This window comes from Schistocerca gregaria, chromosome 1 (assembly GCF_023897955.1).
Source record: "Schistocerca gregaria isolate iqSchGreg1 chromosome 1, iqSchGreg1.2, whole genome shotgun sequence".
Classification (NCBI taxonomy): Eukaryota; Metazoa; Arthropoda; class Insecta; order Orthoptera; family Acrididae; genus Schistocerca; species Schistocerca gregaria.
Window position 1 is genome coordinate 694,829,738 of NC_064920.1, and position 21,086 is coordinate 694,850,823.

Below are 21,086 nucleotides of genomic sequence, written 5' to 3' on the forward strand. Positions count from 1 at the left end.
GAACTTTCACGTGACTGAAAGAGTGTGCTTGTTTTTTTCGCAACAAATTGTACTCTTTTGTAGACATAGACACAAACAGTAGTCAACATTTGTTGTAACATATGTGGTCAAATTAATTATCATTGTTCATTAAATACTGAGAAATGTGTTAATGTATTGAAGCTTTCCTAGCAGGTTGGCCGGAGTGGTCGTGTGGCTCTAGGCGCTACAGTCTCGAGCCGAGCGACCGCTATAGTCGCAGGTTCGAATCCTGCCTAGGGCATGGATGTGTGTGATGTCCTTAGGTTAGTTAGGTTTAAGTAGTTCTAAGATCTAGGGGACTGATGACCTCAGAAGTTATGTGCCATAGTGCTCAGAGCCATTTGAACCATTTTTTCCTAGCAGAATTAATACAAAAGGACCATACCATACACTAATGGCACTATGCAGATTACTTTAAATACCTTTACACAGGTATTTAAAATGTAACTACTATTCTATGCCCATACATTTCTTTAATGTTGTACAACTTTTTCTAAATCAGATAAAAAACCTTCAACTTTCTTAATCACTTCTCTGTCTGTTTGGCGTGTGACACAAAACTCCCATATTTTTCTAGGTGTCTGTATCACTGGTAAGGGTAGTATACTGACATCTTCATGCTGAGAAAGTTAAAACTATTAAGATTCATTTTGTCTAAAAGCGAAATCTAAATTACTATCATATTTAAGGTAATGTGTGCGTATATCAAGTCTTTGTGATAATACTCACGCAACTTTTGTTTGCATTTAGAATAAGGCATTCTTTTAGTGAACAATTGTAATACAGCTAATATAAATCACTGAGAAGGGTGGCCTATATGACTCAGTCACATATTCGGTATTCCTTCAATAGACGTGATCGTTTTCTTTTGCCTCAGGAACACTATTAGTGTGTGGTATGCTTTACACAGAGACTAATACAAAAAAGAAAATTTTAACAGAAAAAAGTGTAGCACGTAAGCAACTGTTTTTCACTTACAGTGATCCTTATTTAGTGAAGGATGAAAACACTTGTAAGAGCTTGCTGTATATCTGCTGTGTGTATGTGTACCCTGTCAATCTGAGACATAGTTGTATGGCTAGTGGTCTGACTGAGCATTCTTATTAACTCCATCCATTGTGATACAAAATGTAAACAGCATCTGGTTCAGTGTTATTTAAAATATGAACACCCTACGAAAAAACAATTAAGAATATTTACTTTTCCACCTCAAATATGGAGTCATATTATGGTTTGAAATGAAATGAGGGTATGGCATTATCGGCCGGGGGGGCACAGCTGGAGAGTTTCGGGAGCCAAGTGCAAATCTTATTTCAGTCGACGACACATTTGGCGACTTGCGCGCTGGTGATGGGGATGAAATGATGATGACAACACGACGCCCAGTCCACGAGCGGAGAAAATCTCCAACCCAGCTGGGAATCGAACCTGGGCTCATTGGAAGCACGTTACCGCCTAGCTAAACAGGCGGACATATTGTGGGATAAATTGGCAGCAACTAAGCAAGTTTTCAGAATACGAAAAGGACGATTAAAATCATAAAGGATGTAAACCTAGAAAGTCCTGCAAGCACCTTATTAAGAGTTTAAGTATTCTACCTTTAACGTTTATTTGTATTATGGAGGCTTTCATTTTTTAAAACTAATGTAATGGAATAGCAGACTACTTAAATAGTGACATTCATCGCAATAACAATGTTGTTGTAGTCGTTATCTTCAGCTCGTGACTGGTTTGATGCAGTTCCCCATACTACTCTATTCCATGCAAGCCTCTTCATCTCCAAAAAAATACAGCGACCAACATCACCTTGTACCTGGTTCCTGTATTCATCTCTCTAGCAGCATAAAGTATATAAAATAAGTAAATTCCTGTAGCAAATATAAAACAACAAACAAAAAAACAACAAAGAAAGCAAGTGAAATGACAATAAACAAGCGATATGGGAGGAAGCAAGGTTAGTACCCGTTTTAGCAGGTACTTTTAAAATGGAGGAACACATGCAGCCATGTGTTCTCTGAAGCTGGGTGGGTTTGGTCACATGACATTCGAAATGCCAGTGCAGCCACGGGGTTTGCTGCCTCCAGACACTCCCATCAAAGGTCTATTAGGCTACATGTCACATAACAAGAATATAACAACCAATTTATGAACCAGTTGACAGATCCTCTCTTATGTTACTGAAATTATTTCACCTGCAATGCTTTCCATAATGAACTATGCATTTAGCTTTTTATGTTCTAAATTGATTAAGTAATCAAAATTTGTTGATTGACTTCTTTGTGGTATTGCACCAATAGTGTCAACAGTATGTGGGACCATCGATTCTCATTAGCGATGTACTGGCTGTTCCGTGAGTCGTTCGACTGTGTGTTTCATTCAGAAGTATTCAGAATGTCAACAGTTTGTGAATATCAGCAATTTATCACGATACTATACAGTAATGTTAACAACGATCCACTATTTTCTTCGATTACATCACTAACTTTTAAGGAAAAACTGCAATACAAATAAATTTTTGAGCACTGAGTAGCCTACTTTGAATGAAGAACAAAGTTTGGCTTTAATTCAGAACAATCCCATCTTGCGCCAACCATTTTGAAAAACAAATGCACTTTGTCGCTTTGAAATTATTCATTAAGCCCCATCCATGCATAACGATCTATCTAAGCAAATGTCTTTACATGCAAAAAGTCACTGCAAATGTACCATGTTCAAAGGCAGACGCTCCACTCTTTGTTCTCACATCATCTGTCGGTATAGAAAATAAATTTCAGTGCCATGCGACTAGCCACTCGTAACTTCTAAGTTTATTTCATTTATTTAGGAATTTCTATCATGGTCTGTCTTCACAAATAATGTAGCAAGAAAAATGCGAGGAACTGCAAAGAACAGAAATAGCGATCAAAATGGACTAGGCATTGGCAGTTTAACCAAAGGCAGTTTTCGCACATAAATTTACTTCTCGAGTTGTATGGTGAGCCTGTCAATTGGTGTAATTATTTGCAGAAGGATTTGGAAACATATAGTTACATTTTGATGCCTAAAACCTCTTTATAATAAGCAAGAGGAGACCAGTTTCTCTGAATGAGCCAGTGATGATAACGTTAAAATTCCTGAAGCAGCTAGAAGAAGTAGAATTCTCTACTGCAATTTCGAAATAAGCGTAAGTGAAATAATATATGATACAAGTGATGCTAATTATGCTGTCCTGAAGAAGGATTCCACGAAGGCAAATAAAATACCTCTATTCTGTATTACATCAATTCTGAGAAGTTACAGGTACTGGTTTGGGAGTCAGGCGTGTTCGAATCATAGTATATTCTTAGAAATTACAGATGTGCCTACTGAGCTATAGTTTAGTTTGCTTCTGAGTCACGATTTTCAATTCAGTTTTTTGAACTCTAGCAACAAACAGGTATAGACTTTTGTGCCAGCGTATAAAACTATATTCTGAACTCCAGACAGGGATTCATAATTCATCTGGAAAGTTTTACTTCTAATTTTGTGATAGCGGATTTTACATTTCACCTCCTATTCACTTTTGTTGTGAAAAACGTATTATGTTAGAAGGAAAAACAAGTGTATGAATCCCTATGTCCCTAAAGGCACTGCTGCAGGATCTATCATTATCAGTTGAACATAATATGCCGCCTACACCTCCTTTAGAATAAATAGGGCCTAACACTAAAAGCTTCACTGTCATGTAAGATTATGCCATAAGGCAGTACTGATTAAACGTATGCTAACAATCCCATTGTCGGCAACGTAATGTGAGAGATTTCTAAGTTCAAAGCAAGCAGAACCGCAAATTTTGGTTAAGTTATCCACTTGGTACTGTCACCTCGGTTTTACGAAATGGTTTCCACCTGCAGCGTCTTGGAACTGGGTACAGCTTTTTGTTAATATCTGCAGTCATATCCATCAGTTGTAACTTCTGTGTTTTTTATCGCGTAGATAATTAAATGACATTGTGAAAGACATGTAATATTTGTTGTTATCCATAACATAAACCTTAAACTGTATTTCATGCGATTCAGGTTCATTAGAATCACTTATAAAGCAGAGTGGCTTAAAATACCACAAACTTGGCTTACATATTCATTCATTCCCAGCGTCTGATAGAATAGATTTCGTTACTTTGCTTAGCTATTTGCGGTAAACAATTGGTAACTTTTTTGCCGGTTCTCTGTTTGCAGAATGGTCGACTGCTCGTAATTTCTGTATTAAAGAGTTATAAGCAGTTGCCGTCTTTTCTTCATTTCTCTTAATTTTCCACAAACATGTGTGCCTCCTATACCTTTCAATAAACTCAGCAATGAGCTCTCTAGACTAATGGCGTGTTTCTGCCATTTTAAAATTCACTGTGCACATACAGTAGAGACACACTCGACTGAACCAACAAGCTGACTCAAACACGTTTCACGCGCCGGTTTTGAGGCTGTCTACTGTTTATACGCTCCGATTTGTGTGTACAGATGTGGTTGGTGGCCACAGTGTTCAGCAGTTTTATTCAAACCTCCATTTCTAGGTTCTGCGCACGTCTAGTATCTGTGCGAGTCTCCAGTCCACTTGCGACGATCTGTCGTGCAGATGTTTCGTGCAGAGACATTTGCATACATAGATCCCTGCATTTGGACAGGCCTTTACTTAAATTACGTTTTTTTTTCAGTACGCACTCTTTAATCGCTATGGAACTATTACATCAATACAGTTAGAGTACAGTGTACTGATTCTCAAGTAACGTGACACTCAAAGGGACGTTCGTTTTCATGCGTTAGCCAAGCGGTCTGTGCGCAGTCTGAGAAGGGATTTTGTTTGCAGTTTGTTAATGGCTGAAACGGAAATTCGTTCTCAAACTCATAATAATGTCAAATAAAAACTAACTTTAAAAGCGACTGTAGTTTTGCTTTTACTAATCGCGTGTACGAAAGTATCTCTGAGTGTTTTATTTACAATAATATCTTTGAGAGAGCTGGCAGTGGGGAAATTGGCAGAGTTTTGAATCTGTTGTTTGTGGTTTCTAACTTACTGGTAATTTGAAGAATAGCGTAATATTGAATAATCTGCAGTAAGTGAAATTTGTACGTGTTTTTGTGTCGTATAACACCTGGTATCAATGGATGGTGAGTGGAAACCAAATGAAGAGAGCTTGCAACAACTGTTGGAAATGGGAATATCGAAGGAAGATGCGGAAGAAGTATGTGCAGCAGTATTTTTTTTGTTGAATGTTTTATATAAAGTTTCACTTCTCTTAGTGACACTTTCAGTTAGCATTATTCTCGATTTTCTTAATGCTGTGCTGAAAAATAAATAACCATTGTTGGCATTCCCAGGCCGCGCATTTAGCTACGCCTCTTTTTATGACAATTTATTCCTGTCGAATTTAATGAACGACGAATTGATACGTAGCTCTACATATTTATCAACAGTAAAATTATTCAGAATTATTTAATTATATGTATATGCCGTACTATGCACCGTTCAGTATTTTCAGTAATATGTTCATTGCAGTTGTCAAATTTGTATCTACAATTCATAGAATTCATGTGCTTAGTGTTAGAAAAACGGCATTGTTGGCCATAATCATGGACATGACCTGAGTTATAAAGTATGGAAACGAAAGATTATGTGGAGCCAGTTTCGTGACTTAAAATATTGTTCCATTGTGTACTGTTCTTCTACATTAAGCATTTTAATCATTTTCAGTATGGTGCTAGCTTACATTTTGCACTTTTGTTTACATATCGTAAGAATACGATTAAGATATTTTTTGTGCTTGGGTTACGCTAAACCTCAACTCTTAGCTAATACCAGATTTAAAGTAATAGAAACTTTTAGTGGTTTTAGGAGCAGAAGTTGTAGTGGTGGTTGTGGTCTTATTCATTAGAGGATCACTTTTACCAGGGTATGGTAACAACGTATTTCATTTTATACACACATTTACACACAGTTCTACTTTACCATAAAGGAGACTTGTTATCAACCATAAGCTTATAGAAAAGCCATCCTGAATTTGCTTGATTCAGTTTAGGGAAACTAAGTGAAACACCACTCCGGGCGGCTGCATGATTGTAGGCTTCAATTTTGTTTACAACAGATTGCCATTAGTTTCCTGGAAACTTTTGAGAACTTTGATGTAAAATTTTGCAACACAGGAACAATTATAGGTAGGCCCCTACTGTGGATGTTTTGTGAAATAATAGGTGTGCTTTATTGTTATTTACTTGTGTTACAATTTTTTCCACAGGCCCATACTCATTGTTGTCACTGTAATTCTTCACTGCACAAAAAATGTTACTCATCAGATATTTTTAACTGCTTATAAATAAGTGTATTTAGAAATTTTTTATTGCTCTTTGGTAATTTGTACTGCAGATTTACTCCTTGGTAAAAAATGGCATGTTTGGTTTTCTGCTGCTTCTTTCTTGGTACACACCACTCAGTCTATATTTAGGTGAGTGTTTATGGGCAGAGCTGTTGATGCAGTAGATTCCAAGGCCTTTTATATGTGTAATTTGTTTGTTTGATGTAGGTCTGCTGGTATGTTTTAGTTGAAATCACATATAAAAAGGCTTTGAACAGATCTTTAAACTGAGCTTGACTACAATTTTTGATTGTTGTTCTTGTAGCTCTTTTCCGAGATTGAAATGTCTGTTCATAATTGTACTACTGCTCCTTTTACTGCTTGTAGACAGCAGTGGGAACAGCCCAAGACATAATCTGTGACTGATGTTTACGTTTTACCAGAAATAATTCCACAGCTAATAATTGAGTATGCTTGCGAATAGAATGTAATGTGTTGGCCATTAGGCACTGAAGATAGGGCTATGGAACATAACATAGTGCTGACATTCTGTTTGGAAAAAAGATAGAAGCTCCAGTATTTTATAGTGCTCTATTCATTGACAATTACCTCACTTTTGTTAAACAATAATAAAGCTCTTCTCTTTGCTGAGTATAAGGGAAAATAATTTTATGTCTCACGATATGGTAACATCGCAGGTTAAGCAATCCCAAACACCAGGTTGTTTTGTAGGGAAAATAAATCGTGAGGTGATTGATGATGATCTGACAGCTATTTTTACTGGTTTTTACAAGGTCAACCTTATTCAATGCATAATTTGTAACACTTACAAGTTAAATTTACTGATAAATAATATATGTGAGTAGCCCATGATACTGTAGTAAGTGAAGTGACTCATTGTAAATAAGATCAGTCCTAGCTGTTAATTGTAAGAAGGGCTGTATAAGACTGGTACATCATTTTCTATGATGTCCTGGTCTTTTACACCTCCTGTGCAATGGTTTTGTTATTACCCTGAGTGTTGTTATTGTCTTCAGTCCTGAGACTGGTTTGATGCAGCTCTCCATGCTAGTCTATCCTGTGCAAGCTGCTTCATCTCCCAGTACCTACTGCAACCTACATCCTTCTGAATCTGCTTAGTGTATTCATCTCTTGGACTCCCTCTACGATTTTTACCCTCCACGCTGCCCTCCAATGCTAAATTTGTGATCCCTTGATGCCTCAAAACATGTCCTACCAACCAATCCCTTCTTCTAGTCAAGTTGTGCCACAAACTTCTCTTCTACCCAATCCTACTCAATACTTCCTCATTAGTTATGTGATCTACCCATCTAATCTTCAGCATTCTTCTGTAGCACCACATTTCGAAAGCTTCTATTCTCTTCTTGTCCAAAACTAGTTATCGTCCATGTTTCACTTCCATACATGGCTACACTCCAAACAAATACTTTCATAAACGACTTCCTGATACATAAATCTATATTCGATGTTAACAAATTTCTCTTCTTGAGAAACGCTTTCCTTGCCATTGCCAGTCTACATTTTGTATCCTCTCTACTTCGACCATCATCAGTTATTTGACTTCCTAAATAGCAAATCTCCTTTACTACTTTAAGTGTCTCATTTCCTAATCTAATTCCCTCAGCATCACCCGATTTAATTTGACTACATTCCATTATCCTCGTTTTGCTTTTGTTGATGTTCATCTTATATCCTCTTTTCAAGACACTGTCCATTCCGTTCAACTGCTCTTCCAAGTCCTTTGTCGTCTCTGACAGAATTACAATGTCATCGGCGAACCTCGAAGTTTTTATTTCTTCTCCATGAATTTTAATACCTACTCCAAAATTTTCTTTTGTTTCTTTTACTGCTTGCTCAATATACATATTGAATAACATCGGGGAGAGGCTACAACCCTGTCTCACTCCCTTCCCAACCACTGCTTCCCTTTCATGTCCCTCGACTCTTATTACTGCCATCTGGTTTCTGTACAAATTGTAAATAGCCTTTCACTCCCTGTATTTTACCCCTGCCACCTTCAGAATTTGAAAGAGAGTATTCCAGACAACATTGTCAAAAGCTTTCTCTAAGTCTACAAATGCTAGAAAGGTAGGTTTGCCTTGTATTAATCTTTCTTCTAAGATAAGTCGTAAGGTCAGTATTGCCTCACATGTTCCAACATTCCTACGGAATCCAAACTGATCCTCCCCGAGGTCCACATCTACCAGTTTTTCCATTTGTCTGTAAAGAATTCGCGTTAGTATTTTGCAGCTGTGACTTATTAAACTGATAGTTCGGTAATTTTCACATCTGTCAACACCTGCTTTCTTTGGGATTGGAATTATTATATTCTTCCTGAAGTCTGAGGGTATTTCGCCTGTCTCACACATCTTACTCACCAGATGGTAGAGTTTTGTCATGACTGGCTCTCCCAACGCCGTCAGTAGTTCTAATGGAATGTTGTCTACTCCCGGGGCCTTGTTTCGACTCAGGTCTTTCAGTGCTCCGTCAAACTCTTCACGCAGTATCTTACCCGGAGTACAAGACATAAATGAGATTTCACCCACACACTCGTCTAAGAATATATTACAATTTTTTTTTCTGTCTTGGGTAACTGAACAAGAAATCCATTGACCTGTGATATTTTACATTGAAAAGTAGTCAACTTCGAGTTAAGTCTATCCTATACAAAAAGTCGTAAGAGTCGGTACCAAGTTCTCCTTATGGTACTGTTAGATTCATAGTTTAATTTCAAAAGTCAGTTATTTACAAGTTAATTCTGAAAACCATATGGCAAAGCAATTATTAATGAGTGCAACTCATAGTGTAGATGACAGCATGGTAGAAGCGGACCTTGGGGAAGATCAGTTTGGATACCGTAGAAATGTTTGAACACATGAGGCAACACTAACCTTACAACTTATCTTAGAAGAAAGATTAACAAAAGGCAAACATACCTTTCTAGCATTTGTAGACTTCGAGAAAGCTTTTGACGATGTTAACTGGAATACTCTCTTTCAAATTCTGAAGGTGGCAGGGGCGAAATACAGGGAGCATAAGGCTATTTACAATTTGTACAGATACTAGATGGCAGTTATGAGTCGAGGGGCATGAAAGGGAAGCAGTGGTTGGGAAGGGAGTGAGACAGGGTTGTAGCCTCTCCCGGATGTTATTCAATCTGTATGTTGAACAAGCAGTGAAGGAAACAAAAGAAAATTTCGGAGTAGGTATTAAAATTCATGGAGAAGAAATAAAAACTTTGAGGTTCGCCAATGACATTGTAATTCTGTCAGAGACAGCAAAGGACCAGTTGAATGGAATGGACAGTGTCTTGAAAGGAGGATATAAGATGAACATTAGCAAAAGCAAAACGAGGATAATGGAATGCAGTCAAATTAAATCGGGTGATGCTGAGGGAATTAGATTAGGAAATGAGACACTTCAAGTAGTAAAGGAGTTTTGCTATTTAGGGAGTAAAATAACTGATGATGGTCGAAGTAGAGAGGATATAAAATGTAGACTGGCAATGGCAAGGAAATCGTTTCTGAAGAAGAGAAATTTGTTAACATCGAGTATAGATTTAAGTGTCAGGAAGCCGTTTCTGAAAGTATTTGTATGGAGTGTAGCCTTGTATGGAAGTGAAACATGGATGATAACTAGTTTGGACAAGAGGAGAATAGAAGCTTTCGAAATGTGGTGTTACAGAAGAATGCTGAAGATCAGATGGCTAGATCACATAACTAATGAGGAGGTATTGAAGAGAATTGGGGAGAAGAGGAGTTTGTGACACAACTTGACAAAAAGAAGGGACCAGTTGGTAGGACATGTTTTGAGGCATCAAGGGATCACAAATTTAGCATTGGAGGGCAGCTTGGAGGATAAAAATTGTAGAGGGATACCAAGAGATGAATACACTAAGCAGATTCAGAAGGATGTAGGTTGCAGTAAGTACTGGGAGATGAAGAAGCTTGCACAGGATTGAGTAGCATGGAGAACTGCATCAAACCAGTCACAGGACTGAAGACAACAGCAACAACATCAATTCCTGAACAAAAACAACCGATTAATTTTACTAAAATTACCACATGATGTACAGCGAACAACACTAAATTAACCTGCACACAAAATCGTTAATTCACTGAAACGAATTCCACTATATACACAGCCGACACTCGAACAATTCTGGATAATGAGCAAAAGCAAACTGAGCCCATTACACCACACAAACGAAAACCCTGAACAGACCACCAGAGAGCACAACATCTACAAACACACCACACTCACAAACCAAACTCCGCACCGTCATGACTTCACACACGGTAACACCCTTATGTCACGGGTCAAAGCCGATGCGTGGGGTCAGACGCTTCTGTCGACCCGTGTACCTTGGTTGTTATATTAACTCAGTAAGGAGTGCACTTATGTAATATCTGCAAATAAAAGTTTTGAATGGTCTTTTACATAAGTGTGAAGTGTCACTGATGCAAAGAAAACTGGAGTGAAAGATTGTCCATATTCAACTACCAATGGCTGGAAGACTTACTGTGTATTAGAAATTGATAAATGAGCCTTATGGTGGGATACCTGTTTTGAAACAACATTTCAAAAAGAGCAAACCCAAGGGACTATCCAGTTACTACACAACTTAATGGTCTTTTCCTAAGAGTGCGTACACATACACACCCCATACACGTTATGACAGTAGTTCTGCACACAGAATGTCAAAATGATGTGTGTGTATTGTGCAAAACCCAATAAAGCATTTATACTTCCATTCAGTTTCGTTGGCTATATGTGCATGGTGTTAAAGAATTTTTCGTAAGTATTAAAATGCAGAGATAAAGATCTCCGCATACAAATTGGTTTGAACACCGTAGTGCTTTACTAGGTAAGGTCCTATTGGAGATGGTATTGGCAAGCTGGGGTTAACTCAGAACTGAAACCTTGAGATTTTTAGTCTGACACTTTGCAGAGCCACACCCGTGCGGCTTACAAATATCATTAAAACATGGGGAATTTTTCTGATGATTGGCGTTAAAACTACTTAAAATTTACAAATTAAGGTCTGACTCCTAAAGATTAATCTGAAACATCTGAATAGATATTGTTGCTTTGTATCTGAATCGGACAAGGCTCCGGTTTCAACCTGATAGATTGCATTAATGCAAACATTTAGAAACCTTGTGCCGAAGGATTATAGCACCCACAAAAGCAATTACCTTGGTGGAAGGAAAGCTAAAGGTTTATGGTCCCTGTTGCTGAATTATACATACTACCCTCGTACTTCTCCCTCCTTACTAACTGAAAAGCAGCATACTTTCAACGCCCAAAACCTGCTTCTAACAAAGCTGGAGTGTCTCATACCGAACTTGTCCGACAGTTGACCAGTTGTATCCATTTCACCTTTGTGGATATGATGCATTAAGGAGCTCTGCCTCAGTATATCCCAGTGGTAAAGTGGTTCAGATCCTCATTTTACTGGAAATATGTCTTCAGTACTCAGGGAAAGGCAGTCACTTTGGCAGTGCTAACAAGATTGTTACCAGTAATTTTAATTGTACTATTCTTTGCTTAAAGTAACTGCTTAATTGATGTGTGCCCATGATAAAAACCATTTGACCTTGTCTTAGTTTGGGGCACCATGTCACATTTAGCTGTGATCTTAAGTCTGCATTAATACTTAGCTAGTCAAAATTGATTCTAAATAGGTCATTTAACATACACTGAGCCAAGCTTGTGAAACGCATTGATTATATTATGAATCCATTCCAAGCAGTATTAGCATAAGCACAGTTATTTTGTGGATTTACTGCATATTTAATTTGACTAGTGTTCACTGTATATCTCCTCCTTCCCCTCCATCTCCCTCTCCCCATCTGCTGCTTGGGGTGCCAGAGGTGACAAAACTCGACTATACTGGATGTATCATGACTAGTTGCAGAATTGACATTGGTGAAAGTATGCGGTAATAGAAGCCAAAACGTTCCACTAAACAAATAATTGTCTATGTATGTTGGGAGACACCACTGCCTCGGATATCAATATAGCCCTTGTTAGTATAAAAGCACTTGAAATGTAAACTTTTCAATTAAGGCCTCATCCAGTTGCATTCAAGTGTCTCCCAAAGCCTACCTTAACAATAAATAAAATGCTATTTCAGCAAGTATATTTTACTAATTAGGTTTCATGTGTTGTCCTCAAATAAATATGTTAATATCATATTTCTCTTTTGTGTTGCATACCAAAAAAATTTGACTATCTTTACCCATTTTCAACTACTCTCAGGGCAGTTTTTTTTTAAATTTCATTACATGCTGATAAGGTTTCATCATGTGAAACAACTTACACAGTAAACTGTGTCTTATGTTTAATACATAAGTAGAAGATAAGATTATCTAGTTTGTAGTTCTGTCCCTACATTTTTAACTAAATTGGAATAATTTGCTAATTATGTAATTTTATTATCAAACTAATAGAAAAAGAGAAATTTTATATCACCATTTTAATTGAAGCTAGGGCAATGCAGTAGGTCTAGTTCTTTCTGCTTACAGTCAAAGCTTTTTAAAGATTATAGGAATGAAAGGGAGATGAACTGTTTCTTCTTGTAATATTTAACACTGAAATAATAATTAGAAGTTTATTTCTGTTACAGAGGAATTACTTTGCAGCACGTAATTTAAAAGAACAGGCAATCTATTTTCATGGTCACTAGATTTATATTTATTTTTAAGGTCTTACCAAGAGCTCAGAGATAAGAAAATGATGTCTGGGGAAGGGAGGGGGGGGGGGCGAATACCATACATCATTTGTGTGGAAACGTTAGACTTAGACGAAGCTTTTGACAGTGTTGACTGGAATACACTCCTTGAAATTCTGAAGGTAGCAGGGATAAAAACACAGGCAGCAAAAGGTTATTTATAACTTGTACAGAAACCAAATGGCAGTTATAAGAGTCAGTGGGCATGAAAGGAAAGCAGTGGTTGAGAAGGGAGTGAGACAGGGTTGAAGCATTTCCCTGATGTCATTCAATCCATACATTGAGCAAGCAGTAAAGGAACCAAAGAAAAATAATCTGAGGAAGGAATTAAAGTTCAGGTAGAAGAAATAAAGCCCTTCAGATTTCCTGATGACATAGTAATCCTGACAGAGACAGCGAAGGACTTGGAAGATCAGTTAAAAGGAATTGACAGTGTCTTGAAAGGAGGACATTAACAAAAGCAAAACAAGGGTAACAGAACATAGTCAAACTGAATCAGGTGATGCTGAGGAATTTTTATTAAGAAAAGAGAGACTACCAAATTGAATTAGGTGATGCTGAGGATATTTTATTAAGAAAAGAGACATTACAAGTTGTAGATGAGTTTGCTATTTGGGCAGCAAAGTAACTGATTGTGGTTGAAGTAGAGAGGATGTGAAAAGTGAACTGGCAATGCAAGAAAGTTTTTCAGAAGAAAGGAAATTTATTAATGGGGAATTTACACTGAAGTAACAAGTCTAGGGATAGCAATAGGCACAAATGCAGATGGCAGTAGCATCAGATACACAAGGTATAAAAGGACAGTGCATTGGTGGAGCTGTCATTTGTATTTCAATGATTCATGTGAAAAGGCTTCCGAAGCGATTATGGTCGCACAAAGGGAATTACCAGACTTTGAATGCAGAACGGTAGTTGAAGATAAATGCGTGGGACATTCCATTTTGGAAATCGTTAGGGAATTCAGGAATCCAAGAGCCGCAGCATCAAGAATGTGCCGAGAATACAATTTCAAGCATTACCTCTCACCATGGACAATGCAGGCTGGCGGCATTTGCTTAGCGACAGAGAGCAGCGGCCTGTGGGTAGTTGTCAGTGCTAACAAACAAGCCTGAAATAATCACAGAAATCAATGTTGAACATACAACAAATGTATGTGTTGGGACAGTGCGGCAAAATTTGGTGTTAATGGGCTATGGCAGGAAAGTACCAATGAGAGTCTGCAGTGCTTATCCTGGGCTCGTGACCATATCGGTTGGACCCTAGACGACTGGAAAACTTTGGCCTGGTTAGATGAATTGTGATTTTAGTTGGTAAGAACTGCTAGCAGGGTTTGAGTATGGTGCAGACCCCATGAAGCAGTGGACCCATACTGTCAACCAGATACTGTGCAAGCTGCTGGTTACTCCCTAATGATGTTGGCTTTGTTTACATGGTATTGGCTGGGTCTTCTGGTCCAACTGAACCAATCATTGACTGGAAATTGTTATTTTCGGCTTCTTGGAGACCATTTGGAGCCATTCATGGACTTCACATCCACAATCAAGGGTGATTGAATTTTTATGGACAGCAATATGCCATGTCACCAGGCCATAGTTGTTTGCAGTTGGTTTGAACAACTTTCTGGACAATTTGAATGAATGATTTGGCTATCCAGGTCACCTTACATGAATCCCATCAAACATTTATTCGACATAAATTAGAGATCAGTTTGTGCACAAAATCTTGCACCAGCAACACTTAACGTAGTTATGGACTACTGTAGAGGCAGTATGGCTCAATATTTCTGTAAGGCACTTCCACTGACGTGTTAAACCCGTTCCATGTTGAGTTGCTGCACTACACTGGCCAAAAGGAGGTTTGACACAATATTAGGATGTATCCCATGACTTTTGTCACCTCATCGTATATTTAAGTGTTGGGAAGACTTTTCTGAAGGTATTTGTGTGAAGTGTAGCCTTATGTGGAATGCAACATGGATGGTAAACAGTTGAGACAAGAAGAGAGTAGAAGCTTTTGAAGTGTTGTGCTACAAAAGAAAGCTGAAAACTAATGGGTAGGTATTTAGTAGAATTGCGGAGGAAAAAGAAAATTCTGGCGTAACTTGATTAACGAAAAGGTTCAGTTGATAAGGCTTGCACAGGGTAGAGTACTGTGAAGAGCTGCTTCAAACCAGTTGTTGGACTGAAGACAACATCAGCATTAACAGCAACAGGCTCTAATGACGCCTGCTTATGTTTGTGTGTAGTTTAATTGATAGCTCTTTCTTATTTTCCTGAGTGAAAATCTAGTGTTGATTTAATGACTGAATAACTCGTTTTAATGTTCTTTATTTCTCTTTCGAAAATGCACATTTTGAATCTTTTCAGAAACTGGTATTCAATGAGATGGGTCTGTAAACCATTTTAAGAAAATTTGAAAAGGGTTGTCTGTTTCTATACAAAATAAATGAATAAGTATATGAGAATAATCTTAGGCCATACTAAAATATAAAGTGATTGTCATTGTTTGATATTAGCATCTTTTTTTCTAAAATAATGTGTTAACTATGTTAATGCAGGCACTGAGGAACACTGGAAACTCATCAGTTGTTTTTGCTGCTGATTATGCATTTGCAAAGCAAGATAAGATTGACCCATTTCTGTCTAGAGTATACCAAATACCAGAAGGCTGTAAAATGGTATTTGTTGTAAACACTGATCTTGGCATGAGCATAGGGAAAACTGCGGCACAGGTATGTGGCTCACATTACGTGTTTTATCTGTGTGTGTGTGTGTGTGTGTGTGTGTGTGTGTGTGTGTGTGTGTGTGTGTTTATCCCAACTTTTACTGAGAATACAATCATTTTAAAACTTATTTATGTAAAATTGATGCACATGTCAAATGAGTGTGGTGTTTGGGATTAAGCACAGGTTTCGGGAAGAAAGGGAAATAGTCAGTTGGTGTTAAGTGAGAGAGAGTGTTGAACTGACTGTGTTGATAAAATTCCATTATTACAAAAGCGAAGGATTGGAATTTGCAATGAATGGTGAACACAGTGAGTGCTTTACAACTTGTGACTTTATTCAGAGAATTCTCTCGACCTAGTATACATTTGCACTAAATGAGTTGTATCCACTAAAGACCAAGACATTACATAGAAACATTGACTAACTAGCGCTGTTCCTTCAGTTAAAAGAACCTGTCTGTACTAACAGAATCTGCATCCACAACACAGCACGCAGATGTCCTCAGCTACCCAGCTAGAACTCCATCTACTGTTCTGTGCTACTGCAGATAACTGTGCTCAGTCCTGCTCACCAAAAACTTCAACTGTTTCTGTCAGTACTGCCATCTCTCCACTTCCACTAGGAACTGCCTGTCTTATCTATCCTCTACTCTATTCTGCTGTGACTCTTCCTTTGGAGCATCCAAGTTTTAATCAACTTCCCCATTGCTACCACAAGTCCCTGGCGTGGTATAATGTTGAAGGTTCTTAGCCATCTCAATGGCTCTGATTATGCATTGTTTTTCAGAAGCTGATTGGAGGGAGGGAGGGAGGGATCTGATGTAAATTTGTCCTGCTGTAGGCTCTTAATGATGTATATGTGTCCTTTCCAGAGACTGTCCTCTTTATCCCTCTCTTACTCCCACTCTGAAATGATATTCATGGCTTACAGCATTATTTCAGAAATGCAGCTGCCATTCTCTATGCTACTACTGACAGAAAAAGATTTTCTTCTACATGATTTGAAGCATCTGACATTCCATGTAAGCCTGTTGTGATCTGGTGCTCAATACTGCCTGCATGCCTTTCCTGCCTTGTAACTTTTCCCTTGATGTGCTGCTGAAGTTTTCCTGTTATTAACTGTTAAGACTTGGCTGTAATTTCTGTGGATACAAGACACATCCCCTGCCAATGTAATTGACACTACACCTCAGAGTAGCATCAATTATAACTTTTAATTCATCCTTACAATGTTTCTTTTACAGTAAGATCTTGCATACATAGTCAGATATATTCTAACTCCTCATTTATTCTTTTAGAATAAGCAGTTTTCATTTACAGTAACACAATATAAATTCTCCTTTCCTGAAGCAAATACTTCATGGTTAGGATAACTGCATTTTATACTTTACAATTATGTTTGTCGTCTGTTTCTGACATGTACCTTGTCTTCTTGCTCATTTGGAATTCTTTCTTATGTTACTATTTCTGAGGAGTACTAGTAACAGGTCTTCATACCATTGGATTTTCCGCACATTGATTTACAAGATCTGTTCAAAAAATTCTGGAACATTCATAATTTCGCTCCAGTGGTAAAATGTGCTTGGCATCCTTGTGTATTCCTGTGTTTAATGTGTAACTGCCGGAAGTTTCACTGTTGTATGTTTGTTGGTTATTGTTATTGCAGAAGACTGTAACATTTCAGTTGGATCATGTAATAAAATCCTGACACAGCATCTTGGAATGCATCATGTTGCCGCCGGCTTCATCCAACAGCTCGAGTCAAGATCAGAAATACATCTGCCTCGCAATCTGCGAGGAGCTTTTGCATATCACAACTGAGAATGAAATGTTCCTTATGAGAATTGTAACTGGTGATGAAGTGTGGGTCTATTGTTGTGCTCTTGAGACCAAGGTTCAGTCTTCAAAGCGGGTCGGGAAAGGTTCTCGATGACCCAAAAAAGCTTGTCAGGTCAAATATCAAAGACATGCTGATAGTTTCCTTCGACTTGGAGTATTAGTTCTTTAAGTATTCTTGCCACAGGGGCTAACTGTTAGTGGTACTATCGGATCATGTTCCTATGCCTGTGGGAAGGAACGGCCTGAAATGTGGTGAGACAATTTGTGGGTCTTGCATCACGATAACATACCTGCACATTCATCCCTGTTGGTTAGTGACTATTGCACAAAAAGAGAAATCACCATGCTGCCTCATCCTCCCTACTCCCCAGACCTGATCCCTTTGGACTTATCTTTATTTTTAAAGTTGAAAACTCCGTTTAAAGGATGAAGATTTGCAACGATAGACAAAATAAAAGGAAATTCACAGATGGCGCTTCATGCGATCCAGCAAGAGGCATCCAAAGACTGCTTTCATAAGTGGAAACGACTTTAGGAGCCATGTATCAATTGTGGAGGAGAGTATTTCAAAAGAGACCATGCACAATAAGTAAAAGATAAGTGTAAAAAATTTGTGGACGAAGTTCCAGAATTTTTTTAATAGAACTCATGTGATAGTTGTTCTTAAAAATATTTTACCGCAACAGTTGTTGTTATCAAAGTAATTCCATGTAAGTCGAAAATGTTCTATACAACATTTACAGTGTCGACAGGTTAATATAACGAGTATAATTAAGGTTACGATCACAAATGTCATGACAGAATAGTATATCAGGTACTTCGTGTGTCATTCTTTCGTGCTGTTCATTAATCATATGATGTAAATCGTTTAGATGTTTTCCAGCAATTTGTAAATGATTTAGCTGTGTGACCACATGATCTGAAGGTAACTCTAATTTTAGCAAAGAAATGTTTGTGTTTTCCTTAATAACTATTCAACAACCAAGCTCCAATTATATTTGTGGTGTTACATCATTTTTAGTTGTGTTGATGCACATTTTTCAGTTTGTCTGTATGAAGGCTCTTGTACCGTTTACTGTAGAAACTTGTTTTGCCAACTCCTCTTAGTACTACATCTCATAGTGCTTGCTTCCCACACAAAACTATCAGACCTCCTTCCTTAGCAACTATGTATAACCACTAACTGTTATTTAAAGGTGTCCAGATACTTTGCTACAATACTATAATTCTGTTTTTCAGTCCTCTGACATTATACTTGGTTGCTGAAGCAACTTTTCTCTCTCTCTCTCTCACACACACACACACACACACACACACACACACACACACACACACACACATATTCGTGATCAAAACTAGATAATAGAGCAAAAGTTTTCCTACAAATTCACTGTTTTTATTTAGATTCTTACCATCTAATTGCTCTGTCATTAATTTGGTGCCTTTTAGGTTGGTGAGTAGGTACTCCTTTTCTGTCTCAAGGAAAATATACTTTCTTTCTGACTGAGGGATTTCTTGTGGCACAGGGAACATTCTGTATAAGGTAAACATGTTATTAGCTACTGAAGCAACATGAGTCACACAATCTGATTAACTTTAATAAGAGGTAGCCCAAAGATTGGGCTAGAGACACAGGGAACCTTACACCTCTCATTTCATCACTTATTAGACTGAGGAATTCCACAATTTGTTTTGGGTCTGTGATGTGAGTCTGCAGTGTAAAGTGACTATAGCATTTATCATTTGTTCATACTCGTGATTCTATATTGTTGAACACATCTGCTAGTTTCAGTACTTTCACATACAGTTACAAACATGGCAACCCATTTAAATCATATGTCTGCCTCTTTAACATATACCTTAATAAACCTTTCTGATATTTCCATCACAAACTTTAATGTGTACTTGTTTTCTTTTATCATTCTTACTGTTCTGTTTATCCCAGATAATGTGGCTCTTACTGCTGCCACTTGTTATTTAGTTAACCTCAAAAGATCTGTGAAATTCTTTTCCATCTTCCTTGTCATACATAGCATCGTCTAGTGTTCCCAAATTGTGTTTTGCTTAACTCACCAGTGAAGTTCCTTCTTGTGTCATGTCTTGTTAACTGACTCACCGTCCTTCGTAACTCTTATTATCTATTCCAAGGATGTGCACCTGTTGGCCTAGCAAACAACATTCTATTGAGCCCCATAGAGTTCTTTTGATATGTCCCTACTGCTAGCCTGGCACATCATTCAGCCTTCTGAAAATGTTCAGTTATAGCATCTAATTTTATGTATCTTACAACCATCCATGTGGTACTGTATATTTTCACTTCTTCTATGTTATCATAGTACAATCCTGAAGACACCTATTTTTCAAACTTTGTAATCCATTGTCAATGTTTTAGTTATTGCTTCGATTGCTTAGATTAGTACTTGTTCCATAGATCATGAATACGACACTTCGTAATGATGTGGAACGTGTCAGTTTGGCCTAATAAAAAAAGTTTCTATGCAAGAATTACATTACACAAAATATTACATGACACTCAATATTTTTAATTTTTTTTGTTGGTGTAGGGAAATTACCCACACAATTATCCAAAAATTTGTCTAATGAGTAGAAAGAGTTGCCATTAAGAAATTCTTTTAATTTCCTTTTGAATGCTGTATGGCTATCTGACAGACTAATAATGCTATTAGGTAAGTGACCAAAGACTTTTGTGGCAGCATAATTTACCCCCTTCTGAGCTTAAGTTAGATTTAACATTGAGTAGTGAAGATCATCCTTTCTCCTAGTGTTGTAGCCATGTACACTGCTATTACTTTTGAACTTGAATTTGTTCCGATTGTTAACAACAAATTTCATAAGTGAATATATATATTGTGAAGCTATAGCGGAAATTTCTGACTCTTTAAATAAGTGTCTGCAGGATGATCTTGGATGAGCTCCAGCAATTATTCTGATTGCACGCTTTTGTACAATGAACACACTTTTACTCAATGATGAGTTACCCCAGAATATGATGTCACCCGAAAGCAGAGAATGAAAATGGGCGTGGTAAGCTAATTTACTCAGATGTATAGCGCCAAAATTTGCAATGACCCTAGTAGCGTAAGTAGCTGAACTCAAACGTTTCAGCAGATACTCAGTGTGTGTTTTTCCAGTTCAACCCCTCATCAATGCATACACCTAGACATTTTGAATATTTTACCTTAGCTACCGATTTCTGATTGAAGTCTATATTTATTAATGGTGTCATTCCATTTACTGTGTGGAACTGTATATAGTATATTTTGTCAAAGTTTAATGATAGCCCATTTGCAGAGAACCACTCAATGATTTTCTGAAAAACATAATTTACAATTTCACCAGTTAATTCTTGACTGTTGGCTGTGATAGCTATACTTGTATCATCAGCAAAAAGTACCAGCTGAGCATCTTCGTGAATATAGA

The 21,086-nt window shown here is 37.6% G+C and overlaps 1 protein-coding gene across 2 annotated transcripts in view; it reads left to right on the forward strand.

The window, feature by feature from the left end:
* The first annotated feature begins 4,486 nt into the window (after window positions 1-4,486).
* Window positions 4,487-21,086, forward strand: part of LOC126365193 (probable peptidyl-tRNA hydrolase 2) — a 58,400-nt gene continuing 41,800 nt past the window's right edge. Inside the window, exons 1-2 of one of the 2 annotated variants that reach the window (XM_050008124.1) lie at window positions 4,487-5,218; window positions 15,640-15,813. In XM_050008124.1, the coding sequence (XP_049864081.1) occupies window positions 5,138-5,218; window positions 15,640-15,813 (255 nt within the window). In that variant the 5' untranslated portion in view covers window positions 4,487-5,137. The remainder of the gene's footprint in view (window positions 5,219-15,639; window positions 15,814-21,086) is intronic. The other variant, XM_050008123.1, reaches the window with a different exon arrangement.